Here is a 17,050-nt window from a genome sequence, read left to right on the forward strand (position 1 = left end):
TGCCTTACCACAATCATTTTCATCGCTCCCGTCGTCACAGTCCACTATCCCGTCACAAATCACCTCATGCACGTCACAGTCGCCGTCTGTGCAGACCGTCTTCTCAACTTCGGAGCAAGCTGTAAGAACATGTAAGAAACAGGGCCTGATATAATTCGAAAGCACCATTGTTGTTGCAGACACGAAGTGTTGTCAAATCGCAGCCACTTTTGAAAAAAAAAAACTTTCAGAACTGTGGCTAATCTGAAATGTTAAAACCTTGATTTTAGTTGATCCATTCTTGAATTTATTCCATTATTATTGGCTTACTTGCATTGTTTTCTGCTTATGATTTCTACTTATTAAAGAAGCTATAATTATATAATATCGGCAGTATGTGCAGCCAGTAGGTACCCAAACGACCTTTGTTGTTAGTTGATGAAATATTGTGTTAAACTTTCTTTCTTTCTTAGGAATCGGTAAAACACCAGTAAACAAAATGTTATCATGGGAAAATGTATAAAAAGATAGTGAAATCAAATGTGTAAGGTCGGATCTTTTTGTTTCCTTCTATTGCTGAATAGGTAGTACTGAGCACTTGCCTTGAAAAAGCTTGATCTCGATAATTTCACGTCTATTTTCACGAGGAAACTGAAGACGCCACGACTGCCCGGTGGTGAGGAGTCCAGTTAGGTCAAATTCTCCCTGGTCCTGATCTTTAAGTTCACCTCGAATGTATGGCACAACGGTCCAACGGCGTCCAATCAGACACAAGACTGTGACACCTGGACGTTTGTCATCTTTGATTCCCGTCTCAGAATCGACTTCCCTCTCAAACCAAATACGGACCCTGGATAGTTTCATGGACTCCTGCAGATCAAACGTCAGCTGCCAGGTGGCCTCATCATCTCCGCGTCTCCAAGTCGTCTTGAAGTTGTTATCCAGGACGTAGCCGGAGACCCGTCGGACGCCGTCGTCGTCCAGCCATTCGTCCGGTGTCACCCATGTCGGGTCGGTCTCCACCCAACCACCTGACGGTTAACAGCATATCGTTAATATTTGTACAGAGGTACGATTACCTACCCACCTCTGCAAACATGAGAAGATGGGGGTGAAGAGAGTGCGTGCTGCGCGCGCGCGAGAGAGAGAGGGGGGGGGGGGGGGACTACGTACGTCACCTACTGAATTGAATGTGCCGTAGCTATAGGACAAGGACGGTGCAGGTACTAGGTGGAGACACGACAGAGTGCTATCGGCCGCACTGGAAGAGAAGAGGGCACTGAGGAGGAGGAAAATAAGAGAGGACTAAAATTTCGTTGATTTTGTTAGGAAAGGTGCAGAAAGCGGACGAAGGGGAAAGAGTGTGCCAGACGATGGATCAGCAATTCTGGCAGGTATGTCGTGCGGGGGCTTGTCGGGGTCCATGAACGACCGCGCCGACTATGTGCAAGTTGTATCATTACGAAATACGCGTCGATAATTTCACGAAAGGCCAGGCCGTACCTTACGTGAGTAGTGTCGTGGCGGACAGAGAAGTCTGGAAGGAGAGGGTGGACTTGGTCCGGGCAAGCAGCCCGCGATGATGATGATGATGTCGTGGCGTACCCCGCTAGCCTTTATATACAACGGCAAGACCGACTACAATACTACAGGACATTTTAGACTATCCGTACAATGCCATACACCAGACCGAACGGCCAACCCCAATATCGTTTAAGGCAGAAAGGCCAGGTCGTCCCTATACATGGGCAGTGGCAACAGCAAGACCTACTACAATAATACTACAATAGTACAGACCATATTAGATCTCCCGTATAATACATAAAGACTTTACGGCGCGGTCGGGCATGGACCCCGACAGGCCCTTGCATCCCTGAAATGCGTTTGATCGACGCGCATTTCGTGATAATGCGGCTAACACATGGACGGCGCGGTCGGGTATAGACCCCGACAGGGCCCGGCATCCCTGACTGCGCTTGCTGACAATTTCGTGACATTAACGAGGCGCATTAATTTCGTGATAATGCGGCTCACACATGGACTCATGGTGCCCGACAGAAACAAGAAACATGTTCCCAAATCCTTGTTATTTAATAGCCAATGTTTCAAAAGACATATAGAACAAATCCTGCACACAGCAGGCGATTGGACCGTATTAGCCAACCTCGACAGACAAGTGAACTTCCCAGACGAAAAAGCAGTAACAAAATCCTCTATTGTTGTATCAAACATGGTGTCCTATTGTGAGTACAGTATCATAGAAATTCATCATGAATAGCTTGTTTCTTACCCGTCAGCGCAACCGAACCTGACAGACAGTGGCACAGACCCCACAGCAGTACAAGTGATGTTCTGGTGTGATACATGGTTCCCATTCTGCTGCAAAAAACTGCTGCAGGTACTACTTTTACCTCAACAGCTTCAGTTTCGTACCAGGCTCCTCGATGGTGCCTTAGTATTGTTGAGTAAACCGTGTTCTGATGGCGAAAGTTTTCATTCGACGGCGGCTACATTCCAGGCTAGTTGACTGGCATTCCCTTTTACAGATCGAGTTATAACGTTGTAACCAGCCGGTGTACATCAAATAGTTGTGACTATGTTTCTAGCTCGCTTGTCAAAAATTGGTAAAAATGCTATATGTGATCGGTTGGCCACCCAAATTGCAAAAAAATGTCAACATTATCACCACCCAAAACTGGACTAATCCAAAATTGTTCCTGTCTAAAAGTATAGACAACGCAAAAAATTGTCCATTGGAAGAATGGACCATTCCAAAACTATCGCATGCAAATTGTCACCTGCGTGGTCTCGTTGGAATCTTGGATGAAGGTTTGTAGGTGTATCAAATACTTGTCTGATTACTTACCTATAAAATGTCATATGACCACAAGGGTATGCTAGTAATGAAGGATACCCGATCCCGTATTGTCGCATTCGAAACATGTACACATAAAGCCAACACTCTTGATTACTTTGGCGTCGTGCAACTCCGTGTCAGACCCAGCCAAGGTATGCCATCTACAGAACCCCCTACCCCACCACCCCCAAAACGCGATCATGGCGATCGCGGCTTGCTTCTGTCTAGGGCTGGGTACCGGTACGGTGTACCGGTACAAAACCGGTTTTTCTTATTGTACCGGTCCGGAAAAACCGGACCTGAAAAAATTTGGTAGACCGGATGTTGGACCTATTAGAACATCAACAGATTATATGATCAGGAATTCACCGGTCGAAAAAAACTAGCAAGAGCGAAGCAGGGTAGATATACGTTTATGAAGGTTAGACATCCAGGTAAGCAATATTCAAATACAATTCAATCTCTACAACTGGATAAAAAACGGATATTTACTTCCGGACGTTTCGAGTGACATCCATCACTCTTCTTCAGCAAAAGCAGAATGAACTAGTCAGAAAAATTCAATACCAGTACAGCTAACTAGAAAAACTGACAAACCCCACTCCACCCTCAGACAGAAGTTGGTCCATCCAAAGGACCGTGTACAGAAATGCACCAAATCTGACGTCATCTACAGACTTAAGTGTGAAGGTCCACAGTGCAACGACACCTACATTGGAGAAACCAGTCAACCACTGAAGGCTAGGTACAAACAACACTGCCGGGCTACAGCAAGTGGATACTCTTCTGCCATCTACCACCACACTCAGCTACACCAAGGACATTCCTTCAGACTGGATACTACAGACATTCTTGACCGCGAACCACGGTGGTACGAACGGGGTGTCAAGGAGGCCATCTACGAGCGGATCTACAACCCCACCTTGAACCGGAAGGGAGGACTGCGCGTAGAACTTTCCAGTACATGGGACCCCGCCTTGCACAACAAAGGACAATAGTTTTTTCCTATGGTATTGTCTGACCATAGGAACTATGCTAACATGATTTGCATTTGTGTAACCTTTTGCATATGATCCTAACGATTTAGTGGTTAAACCAGTTTTTCTAGTTAGCTGTACTGGTATTGAATTTTTCTAACTAGTTCATTCTGCTTTTGCTGAAGAAGAGTGATGGATGTCACTCGAAACGTCCGGAAGTAAATATCCGTTTTTTATCCAGTTGTAGAGATTGAATTGTATTTGAATAAAACAGGGTAGATATAGTTTATAGTCATTTTTACAATGTTTTGCGGTCAATCGTACAGAGGCAGTTAGTCTTGCAAGAATTTATAATGGCAGTGGGAGTAAAACAAACGACAAAACATGCTTTCTTGTTGCGAAATGGGTCATTGTTTTCAGTATATCGTCCATCCATATGGTTTCACATACTGAATCAGGTCCAGGTTCAGGTTTGGACCTGGACCTGATCTTTTGGACCTGAATCGTACCTGGGCCTGAATTTTCTTTACCGGTACCCACCCCTTCTGCTGTCTGTATGCCTGGTATCTTCAACAAAACGCCTCTTTTTGACTATTGGTAACAGAGGCCTGGAGTATCCTCCGTTTGAGTTTGGAGATGAATTGTTCAGGTGTGGAAGAAGTGGGACCAGAGTGCGTCTTACCACAGGGTGCTGATGTGACATTGGGGATAGTACAGATAGTACCAAAGCTATCAAAAGCAAATATTCGTCTGCGTGGCCGCGTTAGATTCTGGGATGAATGCATGCAGGTGTATCAAATACCTGTCTGGTTCCCTTCCTATAAAACGTCCACAGGTAATTAAGCTGGGGATAGTCGAAAACACTTCAAACTGTAAACAACTAAGATGACCTATAACCCCGACAACATGTTAAAGGTAACACATCGTAACCGTACAAGAAAAGTGATATTTTTGACAAAGATTGAAACAAATACACACAAATAAAGTTCAATTAGCTTGGGGAAGCTTTCTAGACGAACTCTGTCTCTTTATCAACCCGGAGATCTCATCTTGACGATTGATGGATCTTTTTTTTTTACTTTCTTGTTGCGTTTTGGTGATCATTGAACACAAATGTTCATGTGAAACGAATATCATGATATGCTAAAGACTGAATCATCATTTATTTTATCATTATTTAATTTGGACAGCTTGTGAAATGTTGGCCAACAAATTTAGATATTCTAATTTCAGGGGGATATAAGTCTTTACCTTTTTGTCAAATTTTGACTCATTCGATTGAAAAGTGAGCCTGTTTTAAAATCCCTTGTACTATTTTTTGACCTAGCCTCGTAACCAAGGATACATTCTCCTGTTCTGTCATGTATTAAAACCTCCAAATTTTCGTTGTTTTGTATGGCACTCCAAACATGTGTACTGTACGTAGATCCCATACTGTTGATTACTATGGCGTCGCATACCCCCGTATCAGATACATGTAGACCCAGCCAGTGCATTCCACCTACGAACCCCCCTCCCCCGAAAAGTTTGCAATGGCAAATGGCTTGATTCTGCACCTGGTGTCCAGCCTCTCTTCAGACAGCCGAGTGTCCTCCGTTAGAGTTTGTAAAGGAATTGTACAGGTGTGGTTCTAAGTAGTGGGACCTGTGTCTTATCACATGTGGTATATGTGACGTGTCAGATAGACCCAGGCCATTCCATCTACACCCCTATCCCGCAGTCAATCATAGTGACCGGCTTGCTTCTCTCTGTATGCCTGGTATCTTCGACTAAAAGCCTCTCTTCAGACTACTTTGTCATCATCTTTCGTCTTGCCTATATATGATGTGTTTATATAAAGATACTTAGCATTCATTCATTAATTCATTCATTTCCTTCTTTTATTCCTCTGCTCTGGGAGAGCATAAAAATTATTTCCAATTATGTACAAATATCAAAATATAAAACGCAACATAATTACACCTCCTCTCGCTTCAAAAGTTTCTGGAACAACCGTCCTGCGTTTCTGTTACAATTCTGCACACACATAGTTACACCTCGTCTTGTCATAAACGTTTCTAGAACAACAGTCCTGTGTTTCTGTTTCATTCATTCATTCATTCATTCATTCATTCATTCATTCATTCATTCATTCATTCATTCATTCATTCATTCATTCATTCATTCATTCATTCATTCATTCATTCATTCATTCATTCATTCATTCATTCATTCTTATCACTGGAGGTATATGCGGTGACCTTGATGGCAACCAATCATAGCCGTGCAAGTCACGTGATGCATCATCCGCCTGCCGTACTAATAACTTCTGGAGATTGCCGAGAATATTAATCAATTCTTTGTTGTTTATAGGCAGGGCAGTATGCCTATTGTCCCGTATTGTCACGCATCCTCTGGAGCCTGATAGCAGGAGTACAAACCCCGCATCATCGTAAGTTAAGGCATTCCAAAGATGTACACGTACATACAACACTGTTGATTACTTTGGCGCCGCGCACTAGCCGTGGTAGACTCTGAGCAAGGCTAGCCACCTACACCCCCCTCCCACCCCAAGCCAGGCATGGCGACCAGTTTGCTTCTGTTTCTGTTGCTGGGATCTGTCTACCACGCCTCTCTTCAGAGCGTTGAGTGTCCTCAGTTCGAGTTTGGAGATGAATTCTTCAGATGTGGAAGTAGTGGAGACTGTGTCCTCGCCCAGGACGTTTGTGACGGCGAAGATGATTGTGCAGAAGGTTTAGATGAAGGAGATTGCTGGAGCAAAGCGTGTCCACAGTGGGCGCCCCCGGACGACTTTTTCAGGTGTGAAAGTAGTGGAGCCTGTGTCCATCAGTTGTACACATGTGACGGTAACCACGACTGTCCTGACGGTTCAGATGAGACGGATTGCTCGGGCGGAGGGTGTCCCCACCCCGAAGATTTCAGGTGTGAAAGTAGCGGAACTTGTATCCATCCGGCAAACCAATGTGACGGCATTGATGACTGTGCAGACGGCTCAGATGAGGAAGACTGCTGGACCAAGGAGTGTCCCGATTCCGACAACTACTTCAGGTGTGAACGTAGTGGAGCATGTGTTTATCAATCGAATACATGTGACGGTAACCGTGACTGTCCTGACTGGTCAGATGAGAAGAATTGCTCAGTCGGAGAGTGTCCCTTTGCCGAAGATTTCATGTGTGAGAATAGTGGAGCATGTATCGTCGAATGGAATAGGTGTGACGGTAATCATAATTGTCCTGACGGTTCGGATGAAAGGGATTGCTGGAGTGTAGAGTGTCTCGAACCCAACAATTTCAGGTGTAAAAGTAGTGGAACTTGTATCCATCCAGCAAACCAATGTAACGGCGTTCATGACTGTGCAGACGGTTCAGACGAGGAAGGCTGCTGGAGCAAAGAGTGCACCCAATGGTTACCCTTTGCCGTTTACTTCAGGTGTGAAAGTAGTGGAGCATGTGTCCCTGAATGGTTTACGTGTGACGGGCGCTACGATTGTCATGACGGTTCAGATGAGAAGGATTGCTGGAGTGAAGAGTGTCCCTTTCACGACTATTTCAGGTGTAAAAGTAGTGGAGCCTGTGTCCAACAGTCTGGACTATGTAATGGTTACGATGACTGCCCTGACAGTTCGGATGAAGACTGCTCGAGTGAAGAGTGTCCCGATCCCGATTTTTTCAAGTGTGAAAGTGGTGAAACCTGTGTCCATCCGTCAAAGCATTGTAACGGCATCAATGATTGTATCGACGGTTCAGATGAGAATTGCTGGGACACAGAGTGTCCCTTTAAGGACGCTATAAGGTGTGAAAGTAACGGAGCCTGCCTCAGTCCAGAACAATTTTGTGATGGACACCGTGACTGCCGGGACGGTTTAGCATTAGATGATGAAGATTGCGAAGAGTGCCCATATCCTAACGATTTCATGTGTGAATACGGTGGAATGTGCATCCGTCCGGAGAAACACTGTGACGGTTTCGAGGACTGTTTTGACCACTCAGATGAGGAAGACTGCTGGGGCAAGGAGTGCCTTGTGTCCGAGAGTTTCAAGTGTACAGTTAGCGCAAAATGTATCCTTGACACGAAGCGCTGCGATGGGATTGTCAACTGTCACCGCTATGACGTCCGCGACGACTCCGATGAGAGTAGCTGCGGTAAGCTCACTTTTTCATAATTTCAATCATTCATGGAAAGTGGGCATTGTAATGTATGAAAATGATTTAACATGGGCATGACGAAGAATACAAACTATTACTAGCAAAACTAGTTTTTAGATTTTTAGGTAGCTTTGCTAGTAATATAATATATAGATTATGAAAATTAGGACATCATGTACATTTTTAGCAAATGCTACAACAGTCTTCGTTAGCCACACGGCAAACATCAAAATTACTTCACGGAGGATTGTGTACTATGGACTCTTGTTGCTTTATATACATGACTGACAGCTACATTTGTATATTGAAATGTCTTTATATCTATTCATATAGATAAATATTTGAGGGAAGGGGGATACATACATCGACAAGGCAGATATAGATATCTATTGATTAGTCAAATGCATGATAGATAGTGTACGGCTGTGCGGCATGCATAAAAAGCTGTACAAGCGATCCCTAACTAAATAATTCAAATGTAAATACCTGGAACATTTTGGCGACAGCTATCAGCTTCTACTCAAAGAAATACATGTATATGTGGATTATGAGAATGTCTGTTACAGAAACGTAATATATAGAGGTAAAGAAAGCGCCATTACTGAAAAGCACTAAATAGGTGTTTGGCCACAATGGCTTTGTTTTGTGGATGGCATCTACTGGAGACGTTGATCCCCAAAACAAATGCGCGAGGACTGAAAAATAAAAAATAAAAAAACACAAAATGCAAAAAAAATGCTGCTAAACCACAGGACTAAATATGCAGTACATTTGTTTCCAGACTTGGTTATACATACTATATAACCTCCTTGGTTTGGCCTATGCTTGCCCTAGTAGGACTGTACGAGACAAACGTTTCCATTTCAATAATGCTATTGATGGGAATAATAGGCATTGTGGCCAAATGGCATGCATTAACCGTGGGAGTAAGGGAGCAAAAGGTCCTCTGGCAAGTATAAACTTCTGATTGACCAGAAATGCTGTTGGGTCACATGTAGCCACAGTTTTTTCAAGAGAACAGGCGAAAAATCAATTCGCGCGGATATTATCCATAAAATTAAGTCAGTGCGGGTTTAATAAGAAATACCTAGTGCTGAAACCGTTCTATGATATGATGAGGTTTCAGTTATAAGACCATTTGTTACTGAAACTTACTGCATGCGGGTTATGAAGATACCTGTCCAGAAAGAATTACACTTTTGGTGATAAGAAAGAACAGATGCCGATTGAAACTTGTTAAGAGAATGGCAATCATTCGCGACTTAGGAAAGGTTTTTACTGAACACGTTGTCAGACCAGTACCCGACAGAACCGGTATGAAATTCCAAAGTCAAAGATAAAAATGTAGAATTATCCGTATGCTCTGGCAACGGCCATTTTTATTTTGTGTTTTTCATTTATTTCCATGAGGGAGGGGGTGAAGACGGAGAGGCTTATGTTGTAGTTGTGGCGTTTTTAACGGATAGGCGTATGATGTAATTGTGGCGTTTTTAGCATTTTGATTTTTAATTTTTCATTATTATGTTTATGAAATGTAACACCTTTTTGATTTTTCATTATTATGTTTATGAAATGTAACACCTGGGTAACACCAAGGGGGGGGGGGGGGGGGGGGGCTCAGTATCCGGCAGTCCACCGGGACAAATTTATGGCTTCGGAGCCCGGCCGGGGGTGCATTCCTGAAGGGCACCGGTGCCTTAGTCTTACGTAATAGGCAAGAAGTGTCTTTTTACCTTCCTATTATGCAATATGTGCATAAAGTAAAGAAAAGGATATTTGTTAACAATTATTACAAAAACAATTCAACAAATATCATTTTCTTTGCTTTTCCATGGGTGCTTTTTGGTGCATTTGTGTTTTTCTGATGCACAAGTAGTATGGTATCATCAATCAATAGTATTCTCAGAAAAGCACCCATTGGAAAGTAAAGAAAATGATATTTGTCAACAATTATTACAAAAAAAATACAACAAACATCATTTTCTTTACTTTTCCATGGGTGCTTTTTGATGCATTTGTGTTTTTCTGATGCACAAGTAGTATAATATCATCAATCAATAGTATTTTCAGAAAAACATTGCTGTTTGGTGAAGTTTGGGCACAATGATATTACATGGCACAACTCCCTGGCTAGTGATATTAATGTCTGCACACATTGCATGATGGGAAGGTAAAAAGACACTACTTGCGTAGTAGGAAACACGACAGTGGAGTGAAAAGGCGTTATATGTTGTACAGTGTGTACCAGTGTCGAGTTCCCGTGTACAAACAGATGTGTGGCACCATCTGGAGTGTGCGACGGAGTCCCTGACTGTGAAGACGCATCGGACGAGCTGCTGTGTCGTGAGTTTTATGCAAATCACAATTAACCCTTGTCCTGCTGGCTATTTAATTTTGTGGCCAATTTAACCTCCCAGAGCTGATGGCTTCATCAGATAACTAAAACTTGACCTGTTCTGTACTGCTGCAGATTTACTCCCCCATTCGATGGACTTTGCAGTGGTATGCAACTTTTACATGAGGAATACCCAAAACTCATAACAATACAGCTCAGCATGACAAGGGTTAAATAGGTCCATCCCGAATATAAACGGGCTCAGCAGGAAAAAGGTTTTAACAATGTAGTGCTTAAATGGTATGATGTAGCGTGGTGCAAGTACATTTATATATAAGCCCCTACATCAGCCAACTTTCAGTAGCTTCAAAATGTGACATTTTACTTATCGCATGCAATGCTCTGATGGCATTTGCAATGGTGTAAGTTACTTCTTAACAATTCGCCCATTGAGAAATAAGACATAGGACATGAATGCTTGTCTAATGATTAGATTGCCAAACTACATGACTGAAGTGATAATATAAAATGAACTTTTGATAAACTGCACAAGAAGATTATGTTTTAGGTTAAATCTTTGACTGGCTTAGTATATATATATATTCTTTGTTATCAGAATAACTATATAATAATAATAATGCTGTGGATAGATCCCCATGATATTTTTGCAGATAAGGTGTTGATGAGACGAAGGTCTTGCTTGATAATGAGTCTCCAAGCGGATTTCTTGGGTACTGCAGGGAACTGATGTCTGTTCTATTTACATTTCCTATAGAGTCCTGTGTGGATAGAGGACTGTGGCAGTGTGACAGCGGTGAATGCATCAACAACTCCTCGGTCTGTGATGGAGACAAGGACTGCTCTCCTGGCACAGACGAAGAGAACTGTCTCGGTAGGTTCTTTCGAAAAAAAAAACCTACTCTCCAAGCAGAGGTCAGGGTCCAACTGTTGTTTGACGTTTTTTTAGTCGTTTTCATCGGGCTTTCTATTTTGTACACTTTCTTGATGTCTCGCGGCCGCAAAAGCCCGATAAAAATGACTAAAAACGTCAAAAATCATCCGGAGTCTAACCTCTGCTTGGAGAGTAGGTTCTTTCATGTTTATACAAGTTACAGGTACTTCAAGTCAAAACATCATACAAAAGTTTTTATTTTTCTATGTTTACCATTCATTCTGTATGTTGCAATTAGCCCACGGGCAAGAACTTGCAAAATAAACTTTCATTACTATCATTTTGTTGTGTACATATGACCTGTGTTCAACCCAGTGGGTATATATGTACAATAAAACTCATCATTCTTTTATTTATTGTTTACAGCACCCTGCAATCGTCTCCAGTTGGAGTGTGACGGTGGATGCCTGCCGAAATACCGCGCCTGTGACGGGCTGGAGGACTGTGCAAACGGGGAGGACGAGATGAACTGTACTGTTGGAGGTCAGAACCGATCAACATGTCTTTATCATACACCACGGAAAATAGCTGGCACAATTGAAATTTCACCCACTCTAGCAATGTCAACCCAATGTTACATTCTGTAAAACACAGACTGGGAAAATACCTAAGCTAGCAAGTTCTTAGCCTCCATTACAGTCTTGGAACGGGTTTGGTATTTTGGGGGGGGGGGGCGTTAGTTCGCGTTTATCAACCTTGGTTAGGTTCTCTCATGCCGGCGGGAAATGGAGTTTGCTGAGGAAGGGAGTTTGCCGTGAAAGGTAGTTTTGCCCCGTTTGGAAACAGTACAGGCTTCGAAACAGGGCGAAAATACCTTACACTGCAAACTCTCTTTCCCGGCATTAGAGAACCTAGCCAATCGTTGAAAATCGCGAACCACCGCCCCCAATGAATATCAGTCCCGTTCGAAGACTGCAATGGAGGCTATCAAGTTCTCACTTTTGTGTCACCGATCTTTCTTCACTTGGAGCTAAAATCCGCATTGCAACGCATCAACAACCCCCGTCTTTGCCCAATTGTTTTAGTTAGCAACAGTCATCAAAGGTGACGTTATATATCATAGATGATTGCATAGTAACTACCTATGAACCAACCTGTTTTCTTTACAATTGAAATTAAAGAAAGAAATTCCCCCGCACAGGTTGTGGTCCTAAGCAGTTCCCCTGCGCGGACGGTACCTGCCTGATGGAGTCTCAGCTGTGTGACAACCGGACGGACTGTAGTGAAGGGGAGGACGAGGAGGACTGTGGAGGTAGCTCTTTGTTCTCTGTGATGGCCTCTTCTCTCCGAAATCCGAAAAGAGGAGGCCTGCCTCACCACATTCTATTAACCTATAAACATCAGCAGTATCAGCAGTATTCTCCAACCAGCACAGTGGCGCACCCTAGGTGGCCACTTACACAAACTACAACCCATACTGGCCAGAACTGACACCTATAAGTGATTAAATTTAGTGTTTTTTCTACAAACAGTTATACCAGAGTGGAACGCTCTGCCTGGCGTGGGAAATGTAGATGTAGATGTAGATGTAGATGTAGATGTAGATGTAGATGTAGATGCAGATGCAGATGTAGATGTAGATGTAGATGTAGATGTAGACTCATGTGTGACCCAAGGGCTTTGAAACGGAGATGTGTGCCGGGCTTACGCATCACAATGTGATGTATGGCAACTTTAGCTTTAGATGTAGATGTAGCTAGATGATACGCCAAATAGCATTTTTTCCAGCATCGGGATATTACTTTTGGAAACGTCCAGACATTCCAGCTGCAGATAGCATCACAATCTTTCATCAGTAACACAAAGGAGATCTTTTGTACTGAAGACAGCAATTCACAACCTTGCTGATAGCATTTTGCATTGAAATCTTTTTTAAGTGGGTAGGACATACGTGAAATACATCATACTTTAGGAATGCATAAACGATTTCCATATTTGATCGCAGGAAAGTTTCTAAGTTTGAAAAGTCTCATTGTCGGATTCTTTCCTCACAGATGTCCTACCTCCTGGATTTCCGCTTGGTTTGGCGAGTCGGTACATTTCCGATGTTTTCATCACTGCCAGTTCCGAGTACAAGCCGGAGTTCGCCGCCTCCCAGGCAAGGCACACGCCTCCGACTGCACCGGGGTACTGCTGGGTACCGAGTACAGTGGAGGACCAATGGATCCAGGTACACGATATCCTCATTATCTCCATGAAAAATAGAGTTACTGGTTTTGATGTGAATGATGTTTGGAGTATACCTTGAGATCCGCTGGATGGCTTGGGATGCGGTTGTTTAGCAGGTGGATAGGTGCGGTGATTGTGGCAGGGATGGTCGGTTTTGAGCACCTGTTGATTGACATTGGTACTGCAGTAGTAGAAACCCGGGAAGGGGGGTTGTGTTGTTTGTCAGGTCCGCGCTTGAAACTTCTGTAACATCTGAACGAATTATCCTATGACCAAAAATATTTCAGAGAATGTTGTCAAATCTAAGAAATTTTCAAAAGATCTGAATTTTAGGAAAAGTCGGGAAATTTGGTGGCATTTGCGTAAGCCATTCTGACGTTATGCGACATGAAAGTTGGTGCGAGCCTCAAAAGACCGCCCTCACCGTTTGTATAGGGTTAAGCCGTGCCGTATTGCCCTAGCAGACTGAATGATATAATCGTTCATCTGTTGTATGTTTGACTGCAGGTTTACTTTGGTAAGACGACTAACGTAACCGGTGTGGTCATCAGTGGAGGCGGCTCGAACTGGGACCTGGGTAGTTGGGTGACGTCATTCACTCTGGCCTTCAGCATGGACGGCGATGTGTGGACACCGTATGGAGGCATCGGCAAAGATGTGCAGGTACGGGGGATTGTGTCGACAAGGATGTTAGAAAAAGGTCCAAGGTTTCGTGGCATAGCATACGTTATATGCATTACCTCTGAACTAACAGTAGGAAATGGTATCCGTATAGCATCGCATCACTATTGTGGGCCATGTCCCATGAGTATAGTCCTCGGATGCAGATATCTATATTTCTTCATAGGCGATTTTTTTTTTGTTTTCCTGGTGTATTCTTCTTCTTCTTCTTGACCGTATTACATCTGTAACACAAAAATCCACAAGAAGAAACTGAATTTGTCTGGAGCAATTGCGTACATTCCATTCTATGCCAAAAAGTTCAAAGAACATGTTTCTTATCGCAGTAATTTAATGAATGAAAGAAGTTACATCAATCATGTTAATTTTCATTTTCTATATTTTTGGCCACGCCTCAGGGGCGAGACTGGTCGTGTAGTATTATGTGGGAGTACAGTCAAACCTGCCCGAGCGACCACCTCTTCTCAGCGACCACCTGGCCATTTCGACCACTTTTTCTCGGTCCCGATTTATTTTCCCATTGACGTAAGCATTAAGCGACCTTTTCTCAACGACCACCTGGCCAACGCGACCGCGACCAGCCCAAATTGGGACCCATAACGACCGCATCATTTTCAAAATTGAGGTTTTCATCGATTTTTGATGATAACTAGCATGATTTTGTGCCGAAATCGGCCAGATTTCGTCGGATTTTGGAGTTAAATTTACAGTTTACAGTGTGCCTGTTGTATTTGAGATTAAAGACCTCGCTTCTTTGCGTGCGTGCAGTGTGCTTGCTTTATGCCATTAAGCACAATGGAAACCATTTATACTTTCCATCGGGCATGTTTAGAGTCGATACTCTTCTCAGCGACCACCTGTCCAAATCGACCGCTTTTTTCCGGTCCCCCGGGTGGTCGTCTTGGACAGGTTTGACTGTAGCTTGAGATAAAGGCCGGAAGTGTTCTGTATAATATAACCTTACCTGATTTTGTTCTGTATCTTATGTCTTAACCTGAACCTTCCTTCTCGCATCCTTGAGAAGGTTTTCCAAGGAAACCGAGACCGGTACAACAAGGTGAGTCGTCCACTCCAAGTCCCCGTGACGTCACGCTACATCCGTCTGTATCCAGCCGGCTACGAGGGCTGGGTTGCCATGGTGATGGAGGTGTACGTCACAAACGGTTAGTTTGTTGAACCATTTCCAACCGGACCATAAGTGTTTCACTTAGAAAATGTAGGAAATTTTTCAATACCTTTCTATTAGGGGTGATAAGGAACTTTTTGTTTGTAGCATTTTGCAACGGAAGTATATACCATACAAGTCCTCTTGAAAAATATGTGAAAAATATTATTGTATTTTGAAGATTTTGTGGATAATTGCATTATAAAGGCTAATACGATATTTTCGTTCGTCGATGAAGATTAGACATCCAAATAATAAGATATGCCAAAAAGCAGTTACTCAAGCAACTGGATATGATTTCGGAAACGGTCCGACGTTTCAGATAGCATCTTTCGTCAGTGACACTGAAGTGACCTGGGAGAAACTGGTCTTTTATACCCTAACTATGAATGAAGACAATTTTAGATGTCCAGTATGAACCATTGGAAGACAAGTCTATATTGTCTTACATAAACGATATTTTCGTTCATTTGTAGACGAAAACGTTTGGCTGGCACAGGAGGAGCACGTCCCATTGGGAGTTGGTATTGATCCGGACAATCCCGAGGCCGCTCCGAAGATTCCCGACCTCTATATGACCGCTTCATCGCGAGAGGGCGATTTCTTCCCATGGCTGGCGCGTCTGAACAACGGGAGGGGGCAGGGGTGGGGAACGGGCTGGTCTCCAGCGGTCCGGGATGACCTCGAACTATGGCTCCAGGTAATTCTTCTCCTAAACACAGTTCGGGTGTTTGAGTATCCACATGTATGAATGCCCAGTTAGCCTGACTAAAATCGCGCCCCAAGCGGCCGGTCCTACAATTGCCGCCGCCCTAAGAGGGGAGGGGGTAATTAACCCCAGCCAGCGAGAGATTGTGTAAACACAGGCTACTGGTCAGCTTGCTCTATAGGTTACTTCCTTTAGCATATGGTGAGTACCGCTGCATGTGTCGTGGCATGTATATATAAATGTAAACGAGACTGCGCGCGCGGTCTCAACCGAGACGGGGGTCGATACCGACTTCCAAGCACCTTTGACCCATTGCTGACGTCACACTTCCACTCTGGATATGTGACATAGGCTTTGCTATTAAAGCGCTTTATTTTGTGTACGGGTATAAAGTTCAAAATTGTAAAACAATGTTGACTACCGTCACAGATCAACTTACATTCGAAGTGGATGCGTGGTTATTATCATGTGAAGGCGTCACTTGCTCTCAGACTACAATGTCTTCAATTTCAAACTACTATATCTTTTACTGAATCGATTCAATCATCTCTTTTCTTTTGATTTACTACGTTCATTTCTGTATAATATCTGTAACAATATCTATTTAATATTTGTTATATTTGTGTCTGTTTGGTGGTACTAGTGAAAAGGTGACCATGTTAAGAAATTTTCAGCATACCCACCAATGTTGTGGGAAAGAACAAGAAGTGAATAATTAGGTAAATAAATAAATACGCGTCGAGCGTGGCGTAACTGGTAGAGCGTTCGGCTCGGAATCTAAAATTTATATAGGTCCTGAGCTCGATACCCGCCGTGCCCCCGACGTTGTGCCCTTGGGAAAGGCACTTTACACGACCTTCTTCACTTCACCCAGGTGTAAAAATGGGTACCTGACTTCGGCCGGGGAGGTAAAATCTACCTTTACCTTCTGTCTGTACCGTGTATGTGGCACTGTTAATATAAGTTGCATAACTTGAGTGCAGGGCCACATTGTCCTCGCCTGTCCAAAAGCGAATAGGAAAAATTAAAGCGGCCATTACGAAAAATATTGTTTAGAAAAAGTATACATAAATACAAATTA

The 17,050-nt window shown here is 43.3% G+C and overlaps 2 protein-coding genes across 2 annotated transcripts; both read left to right on the forward strand.

The window, feature by feature from the left end:
* The first annotated feature begins 6,373 nt into the window (after positions 1–6,373).
* Positions 6,374–7,975, forward strand: LOC118411014 (sortilin-related receptor-like). The gene has a single exon (XM_035813015.1). It carries the CDS (start codon positions 6,374–6,376, stop codon positions 7,973–7,975), a length of 1,602 nt encoding a protein of 533 aa, XP_035668908.1.
* A 3,565-nt stretch (positions 7,976–11,540) lies between these two features.
* Positions 11,541–16,011, forward strand: LOC118411015 (coagulation factor VIII-like). The gene is made up of 7 exons (XM_035813016.1): positions 11,541–11,559; positions 11,612–11,728; positions 12,387–12,497; positions 13,240–13,415; positions 13,922–14,077; positions 15,120–15,258; positions 15,737–16,011. The coding sequence occupies exons 1-7, from the start codon at positions 11,541–11,543 to the stop codon at positions 16,009–16,011; spliced, it is 993 nt and encodes a 330-aa protein (XP_035668909.1).
* Positions 16,012–17,050: the final 1,039 nt, after the last annotated feature.

The sequence above is a fragment of the Branchiostoma floridae genome, chromosome 3 (assembly GCF_000003815.2).
Source record: "Branchiostoma floridae strain S238N-H82 chromosome 3, Bfl_VNyyK, whole genome shotgun sequence".
Taxonomy (NCBI): domain Eukaryota; kingdom Metazoa; phylum Chordata; class Leptocardii; order Amphioxiformes; family Branchiostomatidae; genus Branchiostoma; species Branchiostoma floridae.

Bases quoted from the DNA above. Each gene is read 5' to 3' on its own strand.
- LOC118411014 (XM_035813015.1), top strand. From the start codon at position 6,374: ATGGCGACCAGTTTGCTTCTGTTTCTGTTGCTGGGATCTGTCTACCAC.
- LOC118411015 (XM_035813016.1), top strand. The intron at 12,498-13,239 runs GTAGCTCTTTGT...CTTTCCTCACAG, and splicing joins GGACGAGGAGGACTGTGGAG to ATGTCCTACCTCCTGGATTT. The intron at 13,416-13,921 runs GTACACGATATC...GTTTGACTGCAG, and splicing joins TGGAGGACCAATGGATCCAG to GTTTACTTTGGTAAGACGAC.